At 36.3% G+C, this 21,205-nt stretch overlaps 1 protein-coding gene across 12 annotated transcripts in view; it reads right to left on the bottom strand.

Moving 5' to 3' along the window:
- The window catches only part of PARD3 (par-3 family cell polarity regulator), a 444,272-nt gene that overhangs the window by 142,717 nt on the left and 280,350 nt on the right, over nucleotides 1-21,205 (bottom strand). For 10 of the 12 annotated variants that reach the window (XM_083880512.1, XM_083880506.1, XM_083880515.1 and 7 more), the window contains 4 exons: nucleotides 14,889-15,078; nucleotides 10,003-10,154; nucleotides 8,913-8,957; nucleotides 2,345-2,572 (listed from right to left, as the gene is read on the bottom strand). In XM_083880512.1, the coding sequence (XP_083736638.1) occupies nucleotides 2,345-2,572; nucleotides 8,913-8,957; nucleotides 10,003-10,154; nucleotides 14,889-15,078 (615 nt within the window). The remainder of the gene's footprint in view (nucleotides 1-2,344; nucleotides 2,573-8,912; nucleotides 8,958-10,002; nucleotides 10,155-14,888; nucleotides 15,079-21,205) is intronic. The other 2 variants (XM_083880508.1, XM_083880511.1) reach the window with 1 other exon arrangement.

Here is a 21,205-nt window from a genome sequence, read left to right as displayed (position 1 = left end):
TCGCAAGAAAATGCATAGTTCTACACATATAGCTTGGTCACACTTTGCTCAGCCCTTCTCTACCATGTGGGATCTGACAAGCCTTGCTCTTGCTCTCTCATGACATGAAATTGCTCTTGGTCCACCAGTGTGAGACAACATCCAAACAGAGATGAGGGCAAAGACTCACCCCATGGCATTTTGATTTCAGCCAGAAGGCTTTGTCTGGTTCCTGCTTGTGCTGGTTTTTGCTCGGGTAGGGTTATTTTTCTTCACAGTGGCTTCTATGGGGCAGTGTTTTGGATTTGTGCTGAACACAGGGTTTGATAATATAGAAATGTTTCTGTTATTGCTGAGCAGGGCTTACACAGAGTCAAAGCCTTTTTTGTTTTTTATTCAGCCACAGTGGAAAGGAAGTTGAGGAGGTACAGGAGGCTGGGAGGAGACCCAGCCAGGACAGGTGACCCCAGCTGACCAAAGGGCTATTCCAGACCACATGGCATTATGCTCAGTATATTAAGTTGCAGGTAGAAGGAGGAAATCAGGGACATTTGGAGTGATGGTGTTGGTCTTCCCAAGTAACAGTTACACATGATGGGACCCAGTTCTCCTGGGGATGGCTGAGCGCTTACCCTCCCATGGGAAGCAATGAATTAATTCTTCATTCGGCTTTGCTTGTGTGTGTGGCTTTTGCTTTCCCTATGAAGCTGACTATATCTCAATCCATGACTGTTCCAGCTTTACCCTTCCAATTCTCTCCCCAGTCCCACTAGCGAGCAAGTAGCTGCCTGGGGCTTGGCTGCTGCAGTAGTTAATCTGCAACACTGTTGCTCCCATGTAAAGGGATGCAAAGGGCTCCTTGCTATAAATAAATACTTCCTTGCTACTCTCTATGTATTTCATCAGCAAGCTCAAAACCCCTTACCAGAATCTCATAAACCTATACTCACCTTGAAAGTGCTTCACAATATATTTTTCACAATGTATTTTTCATCAATTGAAGTTAAACCATCTTTAACTTCTGGGTAAACCTTGGATATCTGAAGCTTCAAACAAGGATATTGCTATCAGCTCATCAGCCAACAAGGCTGTCTATAAAAACATGGTCTTAATGTCCCAAAAGACCACAAGCATGCAGTTTGTAGGAATGACCAGGATCATTACCCATTTTCTCATATCTATTCTTCTACTGGCCAGAAATAGATTGACAGCCAGCAGCACCACATCAGCATTTAGCCTCACTGCTGTGTGAAATTGTTGGGTGCTGGAAAAGCAAAGCAGAATTAATTCCATTTGTAGCTACCTTTAAGAAAAGGCAAAATTATCTCCCTTGTGGCCTCAGAACACTCTCAAAAAGAGGCAGATTAAAAAAAAAAAAAAAAAAAAAAAAAAAAAAAAAAAAAAAAAAGGCCAGGAGTTTTTAAAAAATAAAAGAGTGGTTAGAGAAGTAACTTATAAAAGAATATTAGGAAATGATAGTTATGAAACAGAATTTTTGAAACTAAAAAAAAACTTAAAAGAGAGTGAAAAATTCCTTTTCAAGCCTTTGTTAAATTCAGGCTAAATACTTTCTACTTCAACCCTCCCATCATCATCTTCATTCATAAACTTCTAACTAGCTGCAGGTTGATTAAAAAAAAATCTGCTGGTGTGTGACAAGTTGAAAGTAGTACAACATGAAGGTTAAAAATTCAATGATTTTAATACAGCCCCTGATTGAGGTAATTTACCATTCATACTATTTTCATTCAATATGAGTTGTCATTTTACCAGCCCATTCTTACATAGTTCAATAATGATAAGGTTAGCTTTGAAGTGATTCTTTTATGTTAATGACATTCTCCACATGTTGGGTCATACTTCAGGTTAAAGAACTGAAAATGTAAATGAATGCCCATTAGGGTGGGTAATAGCTGATCATTAACTTTGTATTTTATTAGATCTGCCAACCTTACTCACTCTAATTAAAGGACAGTGATTTCTTTTTATCCCCCCAACACTACAAATGTACTATTTCAAAGTTAGATGCCTATATTTTTGTAACATAAATTTAGTGGGCTTGCCTTTCTGCCTAATTTTTTTCTTTTCTTGTTTATATTAGTACATTAATTAGCCATCATACAGAATATTTTCATAGTAATTTCAGTAAACACATTCCAAATAATCTTATTCTCTTCTTCTAGAAAGGAAGAAAGCTGCAGAGTGTGGCAATCTGTTAAAGCAAATGAAGGGGAAAAGCCTAAATATTGATGAAGTTTGTTCTATTCTTTTAAAAGCCCAAAATTATGTTCTACTACTTTAGTCACTTTCTAAAGGAATTAACCAATGCCATTAACACGTGTTATACAAATAACAGTTTACTTACAAGTTTCCATGCCTTCATCATCGTCATCTGCCACAGGTTTATCGTATGATTTGTCTATGGCAGCCCTGAAGCTTTCGTTGCAGCCTCGTCCTCTGATAATCCGTGGGCGCGGGCGGTGGAAAGGAATGTCACCATTCAGTGTCACCTCAGCCACGGCTGTCTGCAGACTTTCCAACGAGCTGGATTTCTTCAGACCTAATGAAGGCCCCACATCTCTGGTTGGGGAACCTTAGTGATTTAAAGGGGGAAAAAAAGTAATTAGAATTAGTATTGAGAACAGCATGCTTGATTATGCATATCCATCCTGAAAGTCTTTGGGGACACACTTAACATTATTCACATCATCTCTCAATAATCTGTAGGGAATTCTCCAAAGATTTGTTGATCTCAGAAGCAAATGAGTATGTCAAGTCACAGTCAACGAAACCGACAACATTAGCAATGTCTGCCTTTTCAAATCAGTGAAGAGAGACCAACATCCATTACTATTATTTTACACAATTTAAATTATAAAGAAATCATGAGGCTTTAAAAACTTAGCACATACAACCAGCACAGATGCATATCTAACAGCATCTAACAAAATAATTAACTATTTTTGGTTTGAGCAGAAATTTCCTCTGTACTAGCAACTGATGAATAGAGAGTAGATTATGGGCATGAATCCTACTGTGTTTAGTGTATCAGTCTTGCAAAGTAGCTTGACCTCTGGTTTCAAGGAACATGCTGTTTGTCTGAGTTTTAAAGACTTGCATCAAATTGCTAACAATTTCATAATTAAATGCTTCTGAGTAGTATCAGCTGACTTGCTCAGATTCTGTGAAATTGCTTAACAATAATCTATGGAAAGAATCCAATAAAATGGGCAATACCAGTTATCCAGCTGGAAAATAAACACACTCCTGGCAGTCACGAGGAGTTTCTGTTTGGGCAGCACTGCTACAGCTGGGGCTGAGGGCAGCTCTTATCACTACAGCATGTCCAGAGTTGTGCCAAGGAAGCCTCAGGCAGGGTCAAATGGATAGCCTTTGCTCTTATACAACTCGCACTGCAAATCACCTCACAACTGCACTATTAGATCTCATACTAAAGTTAAAATTGGGGAAAATCTTCTTTCAAGGGAAAAACAAAACAAAACAAAAAGAAATAAACAAACAAGTAAACAAATAAAAAACAAAAAACAAACAAAAACAAACAAACAAACAAAAAAAAAAAAAAGAAAAAAAAAAGAAAAAAAAAACCCACCAAAACCCCACCACATTTTATTGATGTTATTCAAAAGTGCAAGTAGAGTCTTAGCTAGATTTTCCACAGGACTTGGGACTGAAAAGATGAGGTGGGACAACATCATCATGGCTACTTTTCCTAAAATTATGAGACCAGAGCCCTCACCTATTATATGAAATTCATGCCTTTTCTCTACCCAAAGGGAGCACAAAAGAGAACTGTTGTGGTACCACAACAGTCCCAGGTGGTAGGTTGTTATCCAGTTGATAGCAATATCCTTATCTGGCAGAAATAAATTTCACACCACCACTGAGAGCCAGAGCCAAGGCTTGAATTCCCAGGAATACCAAAAATATGAACAATACATTAGTAAGCATAGGTGTGAATAAAGGTGCAATAAAGGAAAACTACCTTTTTTAAGTGTTTATCTCAGAATACTACCAAGTTCTGAAGATGATATCTATTCTGATAGACATTAGGAGACAGAAGGGAGACAGCATCTGTCACTGCTCTTTATGAAAGGAATGTGAAGTTACCTTAAATTGGGGGTAACTGCTACTGCACTACTAAAACTATTCAGTATTACCGGGGGAGGAAAGGGGGTTGTTTGCCCCCACAGAAGAGATGCTGAATAGCATCATGGCAAATTTTCTCCACATCATTTGTTACCTGGGTATAAGATAAAGCAAGGCAGTGAATGCTATCATTTTCCATTCAGCTATTAAAAGTCTGAGCAATTGCGTTAAACTGAAATCCCTCAGATCAAATAAATTCAAACAGCAGCTGTCAAAGTATTTCCCTTCAGCTGCTCTACTGATAAGATTAACTTGTAAACAGAAACAAACCAAAAAACCCTGTGTCTACACAACTCCTGCAGTTTGATTCCCCCAGTAGCCTGTAGTCCTGCTGTTTGGATCCTTGGTCAGAAATAAATGCACCCCAAAAAGTGAGGAATTTTATCTCCATGAATTCCCACCTCCTAGAAGAAGCCACCCTCTCACACACAGCCTGTACTTATTAGAGGGCTGAGGGTTGTGAGGATGGTTAGGGGGAGGAGCAGAGGACCAGCTGGGACCAGGGAGGGTTGGTGGCTTCCCAGCTGTGCAAACAAGTCTGGAATCACCAAAACTTCTGAAAATGGCCCAAAGGCTAAGGCGAGTGTTTTACAGAACATTCTCTCTGCCAAGTAAAAGCACTCCAATTTAGACAGTGCCCTATAAAACTGTCCACTTTCTAGTCCATGGTCAAATCTGGTATTCTTCTGCTAATGGCTGAAGTACACAAGAAAGAGACTTTATCTTGCTTTTTACTTTTCAAGGTTGTATTTTTTTTTAATTGTCTATGAGACAGAAAAAAAAATGAATGCAACATCTTGGAGGAAAAAAAAAAAAAAAGAGGAAATGGGACAATCATATATAAACCAGCATTTAGACAGATCCAATTTCATATACAAAAGGAAAGGGTGTCCTCTTACATAGCAACTTACTATAAACTTCCTTATTCCACATTCTGCTTTGCAACCTTCCAAATGAAATGCTCATATATCATTTCCTAATTACTGAGTGGCTCTTTTTGTAAACAGTAATTATAAAGAAAGCATTTATGTGCCCATTTGTGTTCATAAAGAACATGAAAAAAAGTTCCATTTCCTGACACCCAATACAGACCTTTGTGAGAACTGTATTTATGTAAGTTGTGTTTTCCCAAAGGATATTCCATCTGAGATATGACCTAATGCTGAGTACTGTAAAACTAATAATGGATTACATAAATGATAAGATTATTTATTGAACTTGGGTGGCCATGAACACAAATGTGACCAGGTTGCAGAATCTGAAATGGGGAAATCTCCTTTCACACGCAATTTTATCAGTGTGATCATAGAGCTCTGTATATTTTAATACACTATCTTCCTTTAATTCACTATCTTCTATGGCTACTTCACAGCAAATCTACTATTCTCAAAATATACAGTTAGATGTCCCTGTAAACTGTGTGTTAAGAATTTATTACTAGAATTCACCAGTCAGAAAGTGAGTTGTTTACCCATAATCTGGTAAAAACAGCAAACTTTCTTTAAAATGGATTCTGTTTAAAATTTATGAGCCACATCAAAACACTGTTTTCTAAATACAAAAATGTCAGCATTTTCTTCCAGCCTTTACAGCATTGGTGGTAATCATCAGAAGCGTTATCTGCTCAGAATGAGCTCTACTTCTATTTTGACACCAGAATTTAAAGTAGAAAAAAGGAGACGAGAAGACACATCTACCTAAAGCATATTTATGTGACTGAGGATGAAAGGGATCCTTTTATCATTTTTAAAATTTGAAGTTTATCAAAATCTCCCTTTCCAACGATTTTCCTAACAAATATCCTTTGAGGTAGATTCATCTCTCTGTATCCCAGCAGTCCTTACTGCCACCATGCATCATCCTCACAGCTCAGCAGCGCCCACAGCCTGTCCTTCTCCTGAGGGCTTGGTGACCTGCCCAGCACAGCCCCTGCCCACCACACATGCACCTCCACTGCCTGTGTCCCCAGCTGACCAGCCCTTGGGGACAAGGGCCAAGCCCTGCCCTCCCAGCCATGTAGCCACCCCTCATTCATGCAGGACTGTGCAGGCACCTCTCTCACAGCACATGAGACACAGCATACACAGACATCACATGAAGCCTGTGTGTTGCTCCCTATCCCAAGTCCTTTGTTTCTCCTTTGTGCTGACACTGTTTAACAACTCACTGTGCCTCCCCTTATCTCACCCCAAGGTAATTATTCATACAGTGACACAAATCGGCTTGGGCGATTTGTGAAGGCAAAGCCCATGGTGTCAAGGGATAGATGATGTTTTGTCCAGTGGCTAATTTTAGTCTATAAAGCAAATTTTTCATCAGCACATTCTTTTAAACCATTTTAAATGACCAATTTTTTTTCTTTCTGAAACATTATTTTTATGAGCTGTCATAGTCAAATGCTACCTGCAACTGATGCCGAAAAATTTCTCTGGATTTCATTACACCAGTTTTGCAAAGGCATAAAGTCTACTTTCTAAAGACTTTCTTGAAGGACATTATTAGTGAGTCTATTTACTTAGTAACATCTGCTCCATTACATTTGATAATTTTTTTCCATTTCTAATTCAGTTCAGGCACTAAGAGATTAACACTTCATCTGGGGAAGGCAGGGGATGAGTAAACCAAGAAACTGCATCAAAACCAGTTTAATTTTGATTCCATTTAATAAAAAGTTTAATTAAAAAGCATAGTGTAAAAAGAAATCAATAAATAATTTAAATAAATGCTATTTAAATTTTTTCTTTTTCATTTTCATAATATGCACATGGAAAAATAATCACCTAGAGCTGTAGTATGCCTGGGACTCTATAAATGAGCCATGCTCAATTGCTACTGAATATAGTTCTAACCTCTAGGATGAACTGTAAACACTGCAAGGACTAGGTACTTCAAGTGAACTATAGAAAGAAAAATAATTTAAAAACTATTACAGTAACTAGGGCTGGAGAGTTCTGTGCTCTCCTTTTCAGCCAATGCCATTAAATCCAACTGTGACAGTAACAGAGTTTGTTTTTTATCTTTTCTAAAGTAAATACATGTTGAAGTTTTCTGGCTTCTAAAGTTCATTAAAGCATAGTTCACCACATATTTGAAGCTTTTTTTTTCTTAGAACCAGACAAATTTTAAGCCAAACTATAGTAAGTGGTTTGTTTAACAGCTACATCCATCTTCAGTAATGGGAGATATCCAGTGTTTATATACAAAACCTGGTTAAAAGCACACAAGATAAATAAAATAAAAGTACAGCAAAAGGTGTTCTCCTCTTTTTCAGCCATTGAAAAATTTTTCCAGCAGATTTGCTTGCACAAAATATGTAACTGCCTAGTCCAGACGGCATGGTCATGCTCTTTCACTCAAGTTGTCCAATTTGTCTATTCTTTTGGAATTTAATCCAGGCATTACACATACAGGAAAATTGCATTCGTTTCATATCACCCTCTACTGATACCATCAAAAGCACTATGCACTTTTAAAACCTAAGGATTGTATTTTACCAAAACACACAGGTTTTACACCATTCTAATCACATCCCATTCAATGACACAGGTTAATAAAAAATGTAAAAAAAATTTACAATAATTTCGAGTTTGGTCTTTTAACTTGTTTTTATGTGAATAACGCTCAGAGGTGAAAGCAGTTCCTAAGCACCAATTATTATCACAACCATTAACACAATTCATACATTCACACTCTGATGGCTTTAATCCTCCAAAACATTCATACATTTTGATTTTGTTTACTCATTCTTTTTTTGCAAAGCTGCAAGTCTGTGGCCATATTCTGCAACATTTTAAAAGCTAAAAGACCGATCTGTTCAAATAAAAATTATAATTTTATCACTTGATTACTTACAGCTTTTCAGTACTCCTAGTCATGTTATACAGTCCAGTTAAACAGAGATGCAGTTGTGAATTAGTAAATATAAATTCTGTATGGAATGCACTACTCCTCAAATCATGCTAAAATAAGTAATATTTTCAGGTTAAAAAGGTGAATTGTTCCTAATTAGAGCTAAGTAATGTTATGGTGTCCTCTGGATCTAGCCTAATTAAAATAGCATTCCATAGGTCAAAAGCTAACTTATATTAATAAATCATAAAGGTTCATAATTGCAGTTGGTGCATTATTTTAATTACTAATAAAAATTATGTCTTGAAAGCTATTTCTCATTATCATTTTGTGAAACATTACAATGAATGGTATATGGAAAAGATTCTATTTACATATTCTTTTGCTCTGTTACAATGCTCATGTTTCAGCTCCAAGAGCAAATCAACTTGCACAAATAATCTTCAACTCCATGCACAACATGTATCTGATGACCACTTAAGGCAAAGGCAGCAGTTTTCTAATTAAAATAATTATTTTCAAGCACTGTGTTAGCACTGTAATAGCCAAACACTCGACTCTTCTAAATCATCTCTCCATGCACTACAGTTTGAAGCTAGGAGGAGATTTTCCAAGATTTTTTTTTTTTTTGAAAGGACAAAAAACCCCAAACAACTGTGAATATTTATGAGTTTAAAGTGTAGAAACAGGTGTCTGCCTACAATCACATGCATGACCTGGCTGAATATACTACTCTAGATACTTATCTCTATTAAAAAATTTTCTTTTTCTGTACGACTTGATTATTCACAATAGAAAGCAGCCATGCAAGTACTGGAATATTCATGTTTTCATGCAATTTGACTGGCAGTTCTGTAATTGTGGTAAGCTGCTTTGACCAAGGTTTCTATAGCAACAGCCTTACTGTCAATTCTTACCTGTTTTCTGGTCATCCATTGTACTGAGCTTAGTCTCGTCAGCTACTGTTAAAAGGTAAATGCATAACGGTTAGCCCAGTTAGTGCCCATGCCCCACATGCACTCAACATTCCTTCTGTTTGCATATTTTCTTTTCAAGTTAGGGGACCTTATAAATGTCCTAACTTCATGCAAATAAACTGCAAGAGTAAGCAAACATTCTGGGTAGAAGTGGCAGCAAACCAGTAACCTTCATGCAGTGTCAGTCATGTTCACATCACAGGCAGGTACAATATGTTATTGACACGTTAGCACACGGCAACTAGTCAAGACAAGTCAACACCTCCAACCTGACTGCAGCCCGGGGAAGTTTGTGAATTAGGGATTGTAGGCAAGACATTCACAACTATTGTACAGGAAGGAATTGCTTTATATTTAATATTCTGAGAAGGGAATTCTGTGTGTTTAAACCATCAAAACTCAATGTTTGAGGTTACTAGAGTCTGCACTTCAGAATCTAAATTCAGTGGCAGAAAAATTGATGGGCTTGTTAGCAATTGCTTATTCTCAGCTGGTTTATCAGTTAAAATGATCACTGTGATTGCCTGTCTTAGCCGCTGCTACTTTATAGGGCTTCTGATATAAATATTAAAACTTGGGTCTCAAACAGATGTCAGACCAGGTTCCATTTTCTAATTCTGAATTCATCTACAAAATGAGAGACTATAAAGGACCTTTAAGGCTAACTGCATTATAAACATGGACTGATAACAAACCCAGTTTCACAGAATCACAGCGTGGTACAGTTATACACGATTATTCTATATGAATTGGTAACGGCATTTTTCATCTCCATTTTAATAAGTAGTGTTTACTGTGTTTAGGTAAAACCACATATCAAGAGGGCTATGATTTTTGAATGTATGGACATTTACAAACAACAAACAACATCCAGGCCATTTGGCCATTCAAGTTAGTACTTTACTACCCGCAAGTAGACATTATGTGCAGTACTACTGCACATACCCGATCTGTTTGGAATTATAAAATCTATATACTTACAACATGAAAATCAGGTTCAAATAAAAAAAATTGAAAAAACATCACTCACTACCTAGATCCATGCTTTTGGATTTTCGTGTTTTAACAAACTCCAACTGACTGGCATCTGAAAATTGCTTTGTACGCTTTTCTGACATGCTCTGTCGTCCAAAACCCTCTCGCTGGAAGGCAAGTACTGGATCAACATCTGGACTAAGAGTGCTGTAGGAAGGGAAAAAACATAATGCGAACATTTATCAAGATCACGCAACCTTTCACTCGTCAGAGAAAATCATTTATTTTTAGCACGTGACTTCTACCAAAGATTAAGTGCACAGTTTTAAATACACCACTGCAAGTATTCAGTTACACACACAATGGATTTGTTTTACTGCATTAAGCAATTCTACTTAAAAAGTATCAAGAATTTCACTTTGTTTTAACAAAAGATATACACATCTGGTGCACTATACATATTCTATCAGAACATAAAGTCCAACACAGGAATAATTTATGGGAGAATAAAACAGTTCTTTTTTCTTCCTGAGAAATTAATTCTATTGATAAAAAGTTATCTGGTTTGTCTTTATCAGAAAATATTTTTAGTAAAGCATAAATAGAAACTATCCTGCCTGAAGCCCAAGAGCTTTAAACTTCTTAATTTAAAGACTTTGCATTAAAATTTCTCTCCATATGTGAAATTTCTTGTGGATTTTTCACAGCTTCTCCTGCTTTTAGCCTGACTATGACAAACAACCATATATTTATCTATTGCTTTCCCACAGAGCAAGTATTTGCCACAATGGATCCACCACCAAATCAGAAATGGGGGAATTGTATTTGGGTTTTGTTTCTTCTGCAGGTTTCTAAAGTGATCTCAGTGAGTTAGGTTTTCAGCTAGCTGCTTCAGAAACATGCTGAAGATAGGTTTATTAAAGGTGCTCAATCACTGGCAGAATCATGAGTGCAAGAATGTAGGCAAAATTTGGTGTGCAAGTTAAAAACATTTTTTCAAAAGGAAAGATTATGTATTGCTAATAAACAATATGAAAGAAAATTAATAGAAAGATCTTCTGGCTCCTAGAAAAAGGAATAGTATATAGATATCTACTTCAGCTGGCCCAAAAAGAATTCAAAAACATAAAATACTGAAAAAATCACTATTTTAGACCATTGTTATCAATCCTCTAGGTAAATGATTCCCCAAAATCCCCTCTTTAAATATTGTTGTACTTCAAGGTAAAAATGTTAAATATTTTGTCACTGACATCTCTAAATGCTACTTAAGATATTGTGTTTAGTACCATCTTACTGTTTGGTACCATGTTTCTAAAGGATTATTTTTACTGTAAGGGTTAAGTATAATACACCTCTCAATCCTAGTGAGAAACAGGTAAATAGTGAATTCCTGCAAAAAACAACTTATAAATTCTGTAACATGCATATGTTTACGTATGGCATGTACTCTAATTTACAGAAGTATCTTTGATCAAGAAACACCTGGGTATTAGGCAAAACAGTGGAAAAAAAGGTAAGGAAAAGTCCAAAGGCATAAAGTATTACAAAGGATGAAAATCACTATCATCATTACCAGCCAGCCAAAAAGAAAGGCAGTCTGGTAATGGCAGATTTACAAATAATAAGATGTATGTTTGTGACAGGCAAGCACATATAATACTTCAGTGTGAGCAAGATCAGAGCTTATGTGAATAAAGCCAATGTCAAGTGCCTTTTGACTTTAATGTTTCTGGCTCAGGCTCATAATGTTTTACATTTAATTACTGCAACTATTTCAGAGATGTCTGCGCAATTTAGCAATGTTCTCAAGCATATGCTTAAAAGCTCTGATGAATCAGAGATCAAACTCAAAAATAACTATTTAGTCCTGAGATTCACTCCCAGAAAATAGGGAAAAATTATCTCCACATGATGAAAAGATAAAACAGACAAGGCCAATATACACTTCTAGCATTTATAGCAGTGCAACACGTAGCTGTGTAAGAACCATCTAAATCTGAAAACGTCCTCCAAAGAGACTCAATCTGAACTTACAGGGTTTCAACACCTTTCATAATCAGATCATAATTGACTTTCCCAAGGCCACACAGAAGTTTCTGGCTCCCTGCTAGTCAGCCCTGTCTCTGAAGGCCAAAAAAATGCGGTTTTACTAAGTGAGAATTTTTTTCCAGCAACATCTGTTAGCACAGGCTCATGTTTGCTAAAATGACTGGCTTCATCCTGCTGAACAAAATGTATCCTGTGACACTTTCTTCAGAAAAGGTGAACTTATAAAATTATTTCTTTTGGCTGTATGTTTCTTTTTTCACACAGGCTTGCTTTGATCCACCTATATAAAACTTCTAGTAGAGCAGAATATCATTTCCATGTAAACACAGCACAGACTTATATATTGAACTTGAATTCCTAAGAAGAGGCTAAAACTCCAGTGTCAACTATAACTTGAAAAGGACACCACAGGTCCCAGAGAGAGCAGTAGGGTTTGGACATGGCATCAGTAACTGGGAATTTGGGAGGTTGGAACCCAGCATTTCCACTGACACTGCTTTTAGAGACTTTTTTCTGCTTCCCTGATCTACCCTTGTCACACCTGCCTTCCACACATACTTATTTAGGGAATTATTATTACATGTTTGCATAGTATCCTGTACTCTAAATGTGCTACTTAGCACCTTTATTTGAGCCTTATCTAGAGTTCTGAATTTTCATGTCCTGTTGGATTTCTATTATTAATGAGCCATGAGTGTTTTGGTAATTAAGGAAGGAGTGGATCACAGGAGTCTGAATACATGTACATTGTCTAAAATATTCAAAAGTCCTCGTGAAGAGCCACAACTGAAAAAGCCAATGAGCACAGAGGAGGAACTAATGCCCCTAAAAATGTCTCATTTTAATATTTTTCAACTACATCAAAAAAAGACAGGGATGAAAATAGTGCAAGTCATTAAGCAATGCCAAATGCAATTTACTATATTCTAGAATACTTAACAAATAAGATTTCTGGAATGACAGCTGATCCTTAAAAGAATGTAACCGTCTTCTGACCCTCAATGTTATTAAAATTCCATTTATTAATCCTGTCTTATTGCCCCTTTGTTTTCATAACATTTTCATCAAGGATTAGGGAGATATTGTGAGGCTGAAAAAGCTTACATTTTCTTCTGTGATTCAGAACAGCTGCCATTCTTGTTTGGATAACCCTTCATCCATATTCTTAGTTTTACCCTTTGTGCCTTCCAGGAAAATCATACAATGCACCTTCCTTTTACAAGTCTTCTTTTATCCATTAGCAACAGGAAATTATAGCAACAATCTAATTCCATTGCTATTTACTTTCTTTTTTACAAATTAAATACATTAGATACTAAAACACGACACTGATCTAACTCTTTTAAGTGCCATTGTATCTGAAGACCTTTACAGTTTCTCATACACACACTTCAAACTTTTTGGAGTGATCAATTCTACAATATCTAATTCCTGTTTTCTTTACTGTTAGTTCATTTACTGAGAAGTATATGAATAGCAAGACACACTGCAGAAGTCAATGTAAAAGCATCTGCAGTTTTCAAATGGGCTTTAACTTTATTTCATAGGATTTTGCCCACATTCAGCTAGAAATACTCCCTCAGAAATAAGCTATTATGTGTGGGCTTGAGTACTATTCTATTGAAATGTCTCAGATTCTCAGCTCTAAAAGCTTTTACAAAAGACAAATGGACTTTTCATGGACCCAGATTACAGGTATGACTTGTCCATAAGAAGAACTGCAACATCGAAAGAAAAAGTAAATGAGAATGAAAAAATTACATTTTCATATAATCATTAAAACACAGCTTAAAATACAGAACTCAGTTCCTGGATATAAGATGAAATAAACTAGTTTAAAGCAGAGAAGAGGCTGACAGGTGCATATCAGCCGACAGGTGCTATTGCTGTTTTATTAAGATATTGCTGACACATTCGTAACAGGCTCAAGAGACAAGAAAAATAAGAAAATTCATGTACTTCACACCATTTGTGGTAATTATCTAGCTTCAAGAAGTAGCAGAGTACAGAGGTGGGCTTTTATTTTGCTATTACTATAGATAATTACAGGACTTGTAAATTAAATCTTAGATCTGTATTAATTGTACTAACTAAGCAATAAACAGTATTTCTTTGCCAGGAACTTAGCAAGTCAATAACGGATCTCAATGCATTTCTCATTAAGGCTCTTATGTTAAAATGTGTTAAAGTAATCGGAGAGTCAACCTAAGACTCACAAAAATATTTTTACTATGGATTAAAGATATAAAGTTACTTTCCATAGTTTTAAATGTGGAACTGTCAGTTCCTGTATATTTAAATGTAGAACTATTACAGAACACAGTCCTTGCAAATCATCTAACAATAGGAACAGTAGTTCTTCGCACATAATGAAGAAATCTTAACGAGCCCTTTTTGCACAAGCATTAACACCGAGGGAAAACAAAAAGTTTTGACCTCTAAGTAGATTTAAAAGATTAGTACATTATTAGGAAAAGCAAGGAAGTATACAGAAGTACTGAGATGCTCCTAGATATACAATGGAATATAAAATCTTTGTTTTATAAACTTTGAAATATTTACAGTGAGGTTTATAAATTACAATTTCCAATCAGTCTTTCATATTTTATAAACTCAAGTCTTTAATTTTTGCTGTTATTTTTTTTACGAAAGCTAGGTCAGTTAGCAATTAAATTAAAATTAGCTCATCAAAATAACACAGCTATGTACTAAGTAACATTTCCACAAATATGCTTTAACAAAGCACAAAAGTGCAACCAGAAATGTTTGTACAGACTTCCTCCCTGAACCAGAGACAATTACCAGTTTGAAAATGTGACAAAATGTAACTAAAGGAAAAGATGCAACCACAGCTCTCTCTTCTTTCCTTCCACTAAACCATGTTCTTACCAGTCTGTTGATTCATTAATTGCAGCTTTAGCCCATCCACCTGTATCGACAGTGCCAAACCCGACATCATCATGGGAACTGGATGATGACTGGTCAGAGAGATGAGGAGGAAGGACCGACAACCTGTCATCTTCAATAATGACAGTGTCATCCTGGGGCATGTTCACTGTCGGAGACAGCTGATATTTACCTGGAAAAAAGGGAGAAAAAAATCCAAAACTAAATAGCAGCAGCACGCAGAGAGTGCCTTGAAAAATATTTCATCACAGATGATAAAAGGTTGTGTCAAACTGCAGTGCTACTGATAAGAGTGACACAATTCAGATAGTAAAATTAACTATGTCTCACTTTGTACTCATCTCCCTGTGCAGAGGTCTGAAAAGTGATGCACATCAGTTGTTTCTGTGGCCTACTGCAAGATCACAGTCACAGAAGGGTTGAGGTTTGCAAGAGACCTCTCTTCTGGTCCAACCCTTTCCACTCAAGCAGAGACACTTACTGCCATGTGCCCAGGATTCCAAACAAGTTGCTTCTGAGTATTGCTTCTGCACCACCTCCCTGAGTATGGGCACCTTCACACTGAAAAAATGTTTCCTGATGTTCAGAGGGAACCTCCTATGTTTCTGTCTAGGCCCATAGTCTCATGTCCTGGCTGAGGAACTGCTCAAAAGCACCTCTCCCAGAAGACACTATTTCCCCTTGTATCACCTTGTTTGGTAGAAACAATGAATGTGTTCCACAAGGACTAACAGAGACCATCACTCTTCCTGATCAGTCTGACCTTCATGAAATGAGAAATCATTCAAGTGATGCTGGGAAGTGGACACATGCAAAATTTGTAGAAAAAAAAATTTACCAAATTCTGTTATCAACAAATTTAAATAAGTTTAAACATTTTGGCTAAAACGCTTAAACAAGAACCATCACATACATGATAGGGTCTATAACGAGATTCAACACTAATCTGTTCAGTATCAGACTTCATTAGGTAAATTTGTGAGCGTACAAGTTAAAAGATGGTATGATCTTACTAAAACAATTAGTAAAATTGTCACATCTCATGAGAAGAAGCACACTAGCTTAATCAACCATTAATCTGACAGCAAACTGAAAATTATTCTAAAACTATAATGCACCAGAGTAATGTATTGCAAAACTATTTCCATAACTTAAAACTACTTCTATAGACACATCAATTATTTCCACACTTCACTTTCACTATAGATATGGAAAAAATGTGAATAATTAGGGGAAATAAAGTTTTCCTCTTTTCTATAAAAGTTTCAGATATCATCACTACCTTTGCACACAATTATTAATAAAAAAAAGAAAACAAATGAACAAACAAAACCCTATGTGTAAAGAGGCAGCTAAGATCCTCACTGCACTAGATAATACATATAGTAATCTTTCCAAGGAGGGGAAAAGGCTTCAAAAGGAATCATTAAAGAAAGCTGAAAAAGAAAAAGGTACTGCATGGTGAATACCTCATCATGGTCAAACTGAAATGAATGTATGCAGTTTGCATAACAGCTGATTCTGCTCAGCAATAGCTCTTTTGATGGACAGGTTAATGTTTAGCCTGGTAATGTACTTCTTTCCAAACATAATGCCTACAAGACTGTTAACTCTGTAGTTAATAATGTCTCCAAAGAACTGATTGCGAAAAGGTATAACCTTATGGCATTCAGCAGATTGAACTTCCCATTTGAGAGGCTACAGTAACACTTTTAACTTTTCACTACCCTTCTTTATATCTGACAAGAGTGAAGACTGACATTTTAATAGTTGCTTTGGAATTTAGGAGAAAACCCATCTGACATATCTACGCTTTTCATTGCAGATGAGGCTAAAAACAGGTGAAAGGCTTCACCTCCAGCAGATGGTTAGACAAACCTCAGCACCGGACTCAATACATCCTTTGTAGAGAACTCAGCTGAAATGGACAGAAAATATCCCTGGAGAATTAATTCCACAAGTGTTGTGAGAAACCTTACAAGGAAACATCAAAGAAACTTCAAACCCAGTAATCTTCAGTATATTTGACTGATCTACAAATCTAAGGCATTGCTCAATCTGTCTGCAAACCTCTTCAAGAAAACAATTTTCCCTCAGGATAGAAAAGTCCTATTTAGAATCTGTGAAATTTAGACTCTGACTACACTTCAAGTCCAGTTTTGCACATATTAATTCAACTTCAGTGAGGTAACCTGTAATAACAAAGTATTTCAGACACCGTACTAAGCAACGTGAAACATTCTCCCTTTCAATTGTTTCTCATCTCAGGACTACGATGCTCAAATTTCTTGGACAAGTTACCAATCTAAAGAAGCACAGCCTGAGGACCACACCACACTATTGTGTAAGAAGGCCTCCCATCTGTCTCTGCACAAAAAGAAGCCTCAGAGCTCCAGCACCAAATGGCTGGTCCCCAGGTCTATGAGGATTTTCATCCTGCAAGGAAAAATATGCCAAGGAGCATATTTTGAAAAATATTATACACCTTCAAACCTATTATACACTGATAATACACCAGGAAATAGTTTGTACCTGAATTAAACCACCAACATAAAGCACTCCAAAAAAAATCCCTGAGTACACACAGTACATAGTATGAATAACAGGTTTATTCATGAAGAACTAAACTGCTCCAGGTCCTTTCAAATCTTGAAATTGCCTGAAGTTTGGTTCATATGTTTGCTGGGATAACTTGGTTCCCATACTGACACTGTATTGTCACAGAACTCTTTCTGGCTTAATCCCTGTGCTTTTTGCTTTTGCTATTGCTTTCTCTTTAAAGGATGGTCTACAAAATCTGTCAAAACACTCTCACCGTATGTTCAAAACCCAGTATTACCTTATGAATGACTCATGAGCATGTTGATACTGTGGGATCCAGACCAATAGTACAACAAATGCCTGGAGAATGACTAACAACAAAAATTTCTCCACTGTATGCAGGCCTTGGATTTCAAGAAAGTGCTCAGATCTGTCAACTATTGTAGAAGAGCACCACATTTTTATGAGATTCCTGGCCAAGGAACTACATTCTGATTGTAAAGGGTTATTTTCATTTCACTGAGACACACACTTTACATCTCTAGTGAATTTTTTGTCAGTAGTGCTTCCTTCTGATTCTATCCTAAAGACAGCAATTATTTATGTAGAGAACAGAGTATTTCCTGTTGTGTAGGAGCCGCTAAATTTTACAAAGTTCTGGGGCATCCTTCAGGATGAAAAGCAGATTCAGTGCAAACAGTTGTTATCCTGTATACCCCCCGATAAATAACTTCTATTTAGTCACCGTTAGCAACAAAACCCACCATGTTCATAAAAAAAATATCAGCAAATAAGAAGAAGAAGATGAAAGAGGACTTTGTACTAAGCTGTTTGTTGAATAAGAATAATTTATATAGACATCAGCTATGTATTTGTGTATTGCAAAACTCAGGAGCACAGTGCATGATATACAAGAATGGTATGTCAGACAAAGACTTGAATTTTTAATTATAGAGCCAAGCAAACCACTATAACACAGTTGTTATTCTGAATTGCATGCACCCTGGAATTATTTAAATAAATAAATATAAGGGTTTATTACAGCCATCTAATTCTTAAAAGACCAAATTTGTATAAATAAAATATTCCATCTCCTCCAAATCAGAAGTATTCCCTGAATACAGAAAGTTGTATCTTTTCTCCATCAGAAATTTTCAGTGAAATATTATCAAATGAAAAAGCATAAGAAAATCTATAATAGCAATAACCACCTAGAAAAGTAGATCAACATGAGAATCATCAGAAACATGAAAAGATTCATGTAGCTTTATTGCAGTAAGCAAACATTATTTTACATAATTTAAATTGCATCCTAAAATTGGTATTTTATTCCCACTCTCACAGCAAGGCTCTGACAGCCAGTTCTTGCTTGTCAGTTATGAAAGAGTAAGGAAATTTTCTTAAATACCTTTCCTGAAATTACATTAATGGTATTTAAAAGAACAAAACACTCTTAAAAATCTTTGTTCCAACTTCAAGCAATGACTCAAACAAGCAGGCATTTTCCAGACTTGAAGACTGTAACTTTTGAACAGTCTAACTTAGGGAGGAAGAAAACTCAAATCCATCCAAGAGCAAAAGCAGCAGGAAGACCTACTCCTTCATCCATGAAAACAAACTGTCATCTCTTCACTTTAGTACTGAGTACTAAAAGTTTACACAGTTAAATCCATTGAGGGGTAAATCAAAAGGCACCAGATGATTCAGAGAGCTCCTCAGAGGGCTTCTTGATATGGGGAGAGCACTCAAGGGAAGCAGCACCGCATAAAGCACTCCTTTGGGCTTGTTTTCATGGGCAGAACTGGTGTGGGAAGGTACAGACCTCCAGTGTTCTTCAGCCAGATTGTTCTTAGGGGTAATCCTCACTTTTAGGCCAATTTTCAAGAGAGGAAGAATCATGTAACACCACACAAACATTCTCAGGAAAATAGAAAAAGCCCTGCTTTTTTTCTCAATCACCAATGCCAAAAAAGACAGAGATTCCACTGCATAAAAAGTGACTGAGTCTTAAAAATGTTAGCTATTCTGAAACAAGCAACTGTACCTATCTCTCCCAACAGGCAACACCTCTCTGTTGTATGGCACTGCAAGAAAACCAGCATGTGAAAGATTATGAACAATGCATTTTTTAATTTAGTGGTACTGATTAATTCAGAAAAATAGTCTATTAGAAAACCGATCATTCCCCAAAAACTGGGTTTAAATATCACAGATCTGTGAAGCTGCTGTGATTGCAGAAGGGAACACTGCAATCCAATGGAAAGACCAGTTTTCAGTTACATGCCACTAGATCACATTTACTATGAGGTTCAGGGACAATTTGATTTTACATTAATGTATTTCCACTAAAGATTCAATGGATTAAAGTCACAATCAACCAATTTTCTACACAGTTCCAGGTCTCTGAAAACAATTCAGAAAAACAATGATTCACAGAAAATCAAAATATTAACTTCAGGTTGTAAGAAACTTAGAAAATGAAGGATGGATATTTATTTTTTTTTCTGACTATGTATAGAATGCCAAGGTATCAAAAAAAAAAAAAATTAGAGGTTAACAGCTTTGGAAATACTTTTCTCTTTTTGTAGTTTAAACATCAATTACTGGCTACAGCTAAAAGGATGATACCAGACAGATGAACTACCAGTTCAATTTGGCATGGCAAGTCTTGTGCTCCTCTGATGTCAAAGCAAACTGCATTGCTGACACATGTGCACCCAGACTCTCTCAGGGCTCCTTCTCCCATCAATGGACAATGTGTTTAACCGATAATTTGTTAACGTTTATATGAGCTCTGTGTGTAAATCCTCTGCAGCACTGATGGAAAAAGCAGAAGGCAGTGCTTTGTAAATGTTTTATCTAAAGCCTTGACACCACAAGAACTAGTTCTTTCTGTGGGAGAGTAGTGCTAAAGACTTCAAATCATTTTATCACTCCTTAAATTTGTTGACAAACAAATACAATTTTTTCTAATTTTTTCTCTTTAAGAGCATATGACTTTGGGTGACAAGGTTTCACACTGCCTTGATTTTCATGTGCACATTTTTTCTTCCAAGCTGCACAAAATGAAGTGCAAGAGAAAACAATATGATATGTTTCTAATTACTATTGCCCAAATGCACAAAACGGACAAAAGACTTACTGGAAGAAATACCCTAAATAGCAAACTTGTGGATTTTCAGAGAATTTAACAGTCCTATTTTGCTACACAAAGAAAATGCAAATCCCAAAACACAAAAATTATTTTAAATGGAAAAGGTAGGGAAAAACCAACCAGCCAAACAAAAACAAAAACAAAATAAAAACAAAAACAAAAAAATATAGGGTGAGAAATATACACAAACTGTTGAGTGGAAAAGCGTAAGTGCTAGACTAATTTTCTATGGCTGAAAACTAATCTAAAGCAACTGAAAACTAAGTTAAGCCTTGCTTCATATCAAGTTTATAGCAGCATACTCTAATATATTTTGTATATCTAATACACTAAAAAAAATTCCTAGATTTAATAGCCATGCCTTTTTTAAAAAACTTGCAACTCAAGCAAGCAATTGTCACGTCTTCTGTCAGGTGTTATTTTCACCAAGCTGCTTTTTGTGTTTAAACTTGAAAATCCTTTCAAACTAATCCCATCCTACTAGTCAGTAAATCCAACCACTCCTGTGGCAAGGCAAGTCTTTATTACCTAGCTCTGTACATCAGAAGTTGAACTGCTGCAAAGCAAGAGCTAATAATCTCATTAACCACTGGGACCATGCAGA

The sequence above is a fragment of the Zosterops lateralis genome, assembly GCF_965231275.1.
Source record: "Zosterops lateralis genome assembly, chromosome: 1".
Lineage (NCBI taxonomy): Eukaryota > Metazoa > Chordata > Aves > Passeriformes > Zosteropidae > Zosterops > Zosterops lateralis.
This window is presented reverse-complemented; position numbering and strand designations above follow the sequence as displayed.